Raw genomic sequence first — 7,687 nt, 5'->3', positions numbered from 1 at the left:
ATAAAATATGGCGGAAAACGACAGACAAGGGTTAATACAAGATACGTGTCATGCATAAGAAAAGACTTCCCAAAAACTCGTCTCCATTATGTTTGTTATGCACTCGTCAGTTTCCTGAGAGATTAAAACCTCTGATCGACGTCCAAGTGCTATCTCTCTACATAACCGCCATTTTGTCGACTAGTGTAAAAGGACTTATCTGTGTAGTGTACCGACTCTTCTAGCGATCCTATATGAAACGAAAATGACGAATTTATTAACAATTGAAAGCATATCAATGACTTAGAGCACGTTCGGTGGAATATAGTTTTACATAAAGAGGGAGGAGCTACACACATAAGAACATTGAAATCGCGTGAGCACGCGGGCTGCCATGCGCTGATTGGACAGTAGATGGTTCAGGCAGACGACAGTTTCGTTGGCAGACGACATCACCCCTCGTGTCAGACCTCACCCCGCCAGAAAGCACGAGACATTTCGTCATAGGAGTACCAATTCATGAGTGACAGAATAGTTTGTACCAAATCAATATGAACACATTATTAGTATTTGCTGCCATGTGGATTTACTTCGTAGAGGGGGACAAGGTAAGTATTTTCTTATTTTCACTTTCTTATTTAATTTTCTACTCTTTCAAATATTTTACTTTTTCAGTTGAGGACTTAAAATATTTTTCCTGTATTTTTCGATGCAAGCAAATGCCTCTGTGCCTTGTTCAGTCAACCTTGACCAACACCTCTCTTCCAATTTAAAGAGCTGGTCTGTGGATTAGTCGAATCACTAGGCTTCGCTATCGGCTGAAACGCAATATTATTTGGTTACCTGATCTTAAGTTATAAATCCATACATATTACCTTTCTATGAAGTAAAGTTGAAAGAACAGTTTAACAAATTTAACATATTTTGTGATATTTTTATGAATAAAACATTAACTGCAAATCCATAAAAATATTCAAATTTCTTATTATCTGATTAAGCGAACAAGAAAATTAGACGCATTCAGAAAAAAACATCAAACGCTCAAACTCTTTTTATTTTTATTTCTATATAATTACTCGGTTGTTGCACTTTCTTTTCAATATGTCAATATTTGAACATTTGAAAAGCCATAAACATATTATAGTTCAAACGTATTCTAGGTAGGATAGACAAGCCTGAACTGTCTCTTTTCCAGTACCTTATTCTCAATATACCAATGGGGTAAACTAGCAACAAAACATCAGAACTGTTTCTTTCAAATTATGAAAATTTGTATGGTATGTACAAAGCTCAATAACAACAAGGTAGTAATATATGACTTGATGACTTTAATTATCTTATAGAATGTCTGTGATCTGTTGATCTAGTTGAAGCATAAATCAATGCTATTATAAAGACATTTTAAATTTCATTTGTGCAAGTGCATTGCTTTGAAGCTTTGGAGAATTGTAGCATTAAACTTTAAGAAATACGGAAGAAAAGCAATAACATCTATACGTATATATATATATATTCTAACTTTTTGAATAATACTGTTAGGTAAGCAAGCACACTTATATCACGTGCTATGTTCACGCTGCATTACTTGCATGCATACCAATGAGTGTCAACCGACCAAAGGTATTAATCTCGTAATCCACAGGCCCCTGGTAACAGTCTTATGTCCCCAGGTAATAGCTTCTTCTGAGTGTTTACACCTTTACTAACCCAAGTAGCGAACGTTATCAATGAAACGATATCCTTTGAAGAATTGTCCAATTTTGACTATGTATTAACAAATGTGTATTCTAATGACATTTTTACAGGTAAATGTCTTGGTTGCTTAGCAACGCCAATCAAAGAGTTGACAAAGATATACGTTTCAGAGAGTATTTCATCATATTAAAAACGTACATCACTTCCAAGCCCCAATATTGTGTCTTAATGTGTTGAAGTTTCTTTTACCTCCATATATGATTTTCAATACTGAACGCATATAAACCCATAACAAATGATAAAGGATAAAAATACCCTGTAGCTAATGCTAGAGGATAAAAACCTATGGTTAACGCTAGAGAATAAAGAACCTAAAGCTTTTTCTAGAGGAAAAGGGACTTGATAAAAACACTATAGCTAATACTAGAGGATAAAAACCCTGTAGCTAATGCTAGACGATAAAAAACCCTATTGCTAATGCTAGAGGATACAAAGCTTACAGTCAATGTTAGATGATAAAAACCCTATAGCTAATGCTAGACGATAAAAAACCCTATTGCTAATGCTAGAGGATACAAAGCTTACAGTCAATGTTAGATGATAAAAACCCTATAGCTAATGCTAGAGGACAAAAAGCCTGAACATAAATCATCTCAATTCAGGAAAATATTTTTAAAACGCTTTAAAGAAGAAATGTAAATTGTATTCGTAGATTGTTAAGATACAGGATCTGTGAGACAATTGATCCAAAATGGGACTGTAAGATGTTTACAAATTGTTTATATTTACATAACACTGCAGTATCGGCGACCGAAAATCTTCAGTGTTCTGATATTCAATATCAAACAACGTCATACATTTGCTGACACTGTATAAACTAAACCCCTTGATACAGGTATACATTGCATTCCGTTCTAGGTTATAAATATATATTTGAATTTAATCCCCCATCTCAATACCAAAGTATATGACGGTAGTACATTTGATGTGTTTTCGTATAGATTTCAAACTAACACGTGCAGAGTTCCATTACTGTAAAGTTTGTGCCCTCATCGAAGTGTGACAAAATAGTTTGCCTTTTTATCCATTTTTATGAGAAGTAGGTAGTAATTTTCTTCGAAAATGACATGATACCATTTGATTGTTCTCTACTGTTTAGAATAAATTAACACAGCCATTTTATGGACAATCATGGTGTTGAGTTTCTTCACAATACACCATAATTTCTGGTATTCCGGTTTCAACTTGTAGAACTATTTGTTATACAGACGTAATATAATACTAGCTGTGATCTTTCATCGCTATGTAAGCTTTGTCCTTCCAATATCTTAATCGCTAATATTACATTTCCAGCTTTCTCATATCATCTTTTTTGCTTTCGAAGGATAAGATCGACAATATCTAAATGTTAAATATTACTCTTTCATCATCAACTTTGTTTTTCCATCACATAACTATAATTTACTAAGTTTAACGCTTTTGTGCTCTCTCTCAATCATATATTTGCCTTACGAGGTTTTCGAATACTGAAGATACCTTGTAGTCAATCATCCTATTCTTAAGACAACTCCATAGAAGTCACTATGATACGGGCAACTTAAAGGAAAATACATGTTATATAAACTTCACAAAACTGTTCCACAAGTGAAGCTGACAGAACTTTTACCCTTAGTTTCAATCATTAACTCATCTTCGTAGTCTAAGTGCATCCTCTAGCATCGAAAAGCATGTCTAAACCAAGACGTTCTACTTCAATGTGTTATGTGACGTGTCCCACAAAGGCAGTCGTTGAAAACATCTGATAAAAGTTACTCCGTAAACCTTTTGTAATTTCACTTTTTAACCCAGTATTTGCTGGTGTAAACTGCCGTAAAGCTAACAAAGAAGTGATCGAGGTCCTGATTGTTGTTATATTAAAATGTATTCAACGCTTTATCATCATTTGTCGTCTTAAGCAAGTAGCACACCCAATTTAATCCTAATGATCATTATTCATTATTTTGATGGGAGCGGATGTACATTGTGCAACACTTTACTATGAGGGGGAGTTTGAAAAGTAATCTGAAATGGTTTGTGTTACATTGTCCTATTGTATCTAAAAGCTAGATCAATAAACATGCTTCCATTTTTTAAATGTTTCTGCTAAAGTCGAAGCTCTTGACGTGATATTAAATATAAATCGTAAATAATATAAAGCGACAAGAGTTCTTCGTCTTGAAGAATGACATTGGTTGATAAAAACTTAAAAAGACCTATGGTATCATGCTCTAATTATTATATTTTTTTCATTTTTTCTAGGTAGCGCTGCCCTCGTTTCAGAAGCTGCGATATAATTACCCAGGATACCACAGTCATAGGGGTAGATTCACTCACCGGATGCTGCTCCGGATGATTGGATGTGATACCGAGCATTTACTTCACGACACAAGCGCTCTCAGGTTGTCTTTCACACTCAACAAGATTGGAAACGAGCACTCCTTGGGACGCGAGCCTATCAAGTTGTCAACTTATGGCCATGACAGTGTAGAGGGCAGCAATGGCTTACAGTATATCTACCACCCTCTAGCCTACGGGCCATTTTTGGTGGATAAATATGGATACCCAAACATTTCAGTTCTCCATCAAACCGATCCCATAGCAACCAAGGACAAGTTCTGGGGGAAACAAGGAATAATGGAAGTCATTACCTACACCAAGAAAGGAAACAATGCTAAGGGACATATTGTGTTGTGGGATTGCGACCATATACATCAGGCTAGAGACTGGATATCTCGTCATACTCTGATCACAGTGGAATTCTGGGCTTCACCTGGTAAATATTGTTCCTTTTATATAATTCCATAACCTAACAAATCATGTGATAAGATTGTTACATTTTGACTAAAACGAAGAAAACAGTGTTCTGGAGCAATTTTTTTTTTTAAAGTGCTCGTTATATCAAAGATCGCATCAAAATCTATAAAAAGATTTTCCCAGGTGTCTTAAAGATAGCATATTTCATGTGTGCTCCTACTACGTAATAATGCATCATTACTAAGCAAAACAAACCCAGAAAATATATCTTTAAGTTTGATTTGTATTTTTCAGATTCGGACTGCAGTCGGATGAAAAAGAAATCAGCATCAATATCAAGACAAAAAGCAGTTGATCCAATTCGCCATCTAAAGAGAAGACTCTTGAGCAAGATAAAAGCCAAACAGTTATCGGCGAGTAATTACAAATATTTGATAAATAAATCACAGAAGTACAAGTTGTTGAACAAGATCCGATCCAAAGGACAAAGAACTGGCTGATTGACAGGGGGATTGTAACATTTAAAGAATGCATAAACTACTTGGAAATAATGTTCCTGTGGAGTTTATGAAATAAACATACCTAGTCTATTGCTACCCCAGCAGATCTCGACATATGACGTCCGACGTTTCATACATGTCACGTGGATGACGTCTTTCTGATAAGAAAGAAATAGACGAATCTTGTAATCTTCATCAAGGACGAGTATTCATGCTTTCTGGAACAAGAAGAATATGACATAACGAAATTATAACATTGAAAACTTATCCTTTCAAGCCAAGGAATATTGAACAATGTATATGGACGCATATATGGGTTTGAAAGGCAGATCACAAATCCTTTTTTGTTGTTTTACTGGAATATTTTCATCAATGATCAACTGGATGTCTTCGTGATTGATATAATGATCGACATCCCTTATTTCAGGAATACACACACTGACCAAATGGACACTATGCAATGACTTTTGTGCAATTTTGTTGTGTATGAAAAAACAATCAATATAATTAATCGCCAAAATGAAATATAGATAACACATTATTACAATTTCAGTGAACGTTAATTTTCCTTATTGAATATCTAGTGTTGCAATTATCATAAAACAACTTAATCCGGTAGAAACTTGATCGTTGCTCAGTGTGTAAAATATCAGCACTCAAATAAGATTTATTTGAAAGCATGTCCAAATGAAATACTTAATTAAAATGCATGTTTACGTTACTTTAATTTGCTTCATAAATTTTCCATTTCGAACAAATACAACAATTTATATTTGTTCACAAAAGCTTTATCGTATGATTATCAGTCCCATTAACCCGATACTGATTCAATTGATGCTTCTGTTATCATGAATCTTATTTTTGCTGAAATGGATAGAAAATCGGTGCTTCCCAATAGATGCATATGAATATGTATACGGTGCTTTATAAGACAAATGAATAAACATGAGAACCAAATCGGTCGATTATATTTACTGTTAATTTGGAATAAATCAATGAATGCATTGATTTACATTTGATATGAGCTTTAACTACACTGTACCTGTAAATAATGGCATTACAATGACAATACCTGTGTTCAATTGAATTCAATTAAGTGTTGTTATGAATATCCATAAGTGATTATTAGAATATTCATAAATATTCATGAAGTGCCTTTAATTAATTATATAATGTTGATTTGTTATATTTTACTTTTGTATTGTTTTTTTATATTATTTTCAATAAAGAATCGATAAATTTATGTCGTGTTTTGGTTATCATAGTCGTACCTTTAAGAAGAGGGGTTGTGTCAGTCGTGTGTTGGATTTCGCAACTATACCTAGTTGGGATACGTTAGTGTTCCACATGAAACTGAGAAACGCGTTGTCGTGTACTGTAATGTTTATGTCCCAGGGCAAGACACTTCTTTTCAACTGCGAAGGACGTAATGCGACGGGACTTCTGTATGTTGTTTACTGAGGTAATAATCCAGATTCTTCAAAATGACCTTGGATGTTGACTGGCACGAGAAGCACAGCAAAATAATTATATAAAAACAACAAGAAAATACCAACATGTGACCAATACAAGATCCCAACTCAAATTCAATAAAAATAGAGCAAATGTAAGAAATGTTTACAAGGAGGCTTTTAAAAGGTACAAGGAGAATAAGACTAGGTGTTCCAGAAAAGCAGACACCAGGAGACACCCGCCAAGTCAATCCAACTCGTTATGTCACTTTCCTTCTGAATGAGAACAAGATATACGGCAACGGAAACAACAGGCAAGATTGCGTATTGAAACAGGTCCAGTTTCATATCACACGAAGAAATAAAAAAATTCTCAATGACATTTCAAGAAACTTTCCCGTAATTTCTATCAACCTGCATCTCTTAAAACCAATGTTATATGTTTGCTCTTCATTTGACGACAACTTGCACGAAAATCGTAATAATTGGAACAGATAGTCGAGAATTGAATCAGCTGCGATATATAAACACCATAGGTTGGGGGTTCAGGGATCTTGCCATCCAGAAATGAAAAATCACAGCAGGACGATTGAAATCATCACGCTTATCATACAGTTTGGTGGAGACTCCTTTCTAAACTTTAAAGGCACTATAAAGCAGGCCATTGATTAAACATAAGTTAACAACGAGAAACTTGATACCATATATATTATGCATAACAATATCAACAATGTTATATGAAATTTTAGACTGCAAAAAAATGTAACAAGCACTTTTATATCTGAAGATGAAAGTGAATCAAACATCAAGATATCTCTTCAGCCTTTAGAAAATGGAAAAAGAAACATGACCGAGAAAAAACCCTGTTTTGTTACGCTGTGCACGCTGTTCATCAACTGTTAGCATGCACTTGATAAAAAAATTATAATGCTTAAAATGAAAAATGGCACGGTTACAGAATCAAAAGAATGAAAAGACGAAGATGGTAATGATTTACTGTCGGGGCCAATTTACATCGTTTAATGTCATTAAACACAGATGACAGGTATCGAAAGGGCACCTTGAAATGTATTCTGAAGAGTCATTTAATTTAGAATATTATTAACGTTTCACAAACGCCCGAAATTTTCTTTCATAAATTTTGAAAACTTATTTCTGAACGGACATAAGGGGAAAATAACCACTTCTCCCTCCCCCCTTTTTAAGATATGTCCTACACGGAGGCAATTTACTCCCGGAGAAAGAATGTGTTAAGATGTTTTTGTGTGT

The 7,687-nt window shown here is 34.4% G+C and overlaps 1 protein-coding gene across 1 annotated transcript; it reads left to right on the top strand.

Annotated features, from left to right (window-relative positions):
* The first annotated feature begins 498 nt into the window (after nucleotides 1–498).
* LOC132564090 (uncharacterized) lies at nucleotides 499–6,117 on the top strand. Its single transcript, XM_060228793.1, has 3 exons — nucleotides 499–587; nucleotides 3,973–4,486; nucleotides 4,762–6,117. The coding sequence occupies exons 1-3, from the start codon at nucleotides 531–533 to the stop codon at nucleotides 4,965–4,967; spliced, it is 777 nt and encodes a 258-aa protein (XP_060084776.1). The 5' UTR covers nucleotides 499–530; the 3' UTR covers nucleotides 4,968–6,117.
* Nucleotides 6,118–7,687: the final 1,570 nt, after the last annotated feature.

The sequence above is a fragment of the Ylistrum balloti genome, unplaced genomic scaffold (genome assembly GCF_031769215.1).
Source record: "Ylistrum balloti isolate Yb309-2 unplaced genomic scaffold, AGI_CSIRO_Ybal_v1 Utg369678, whole genome shotgun sequence".
Taxonomy (NCBI): Eukaryota; Metazoa; Mollusca; class Bivalvia; order Pectinida; family Pectinidae; genus Ylistrum; species Ylistrum balloti.
The sequence above is the reverse complement of the archived record's forward strand: the minus strand, read 5'-3'. Positions and strand labels throughout refer to the sequence as shown.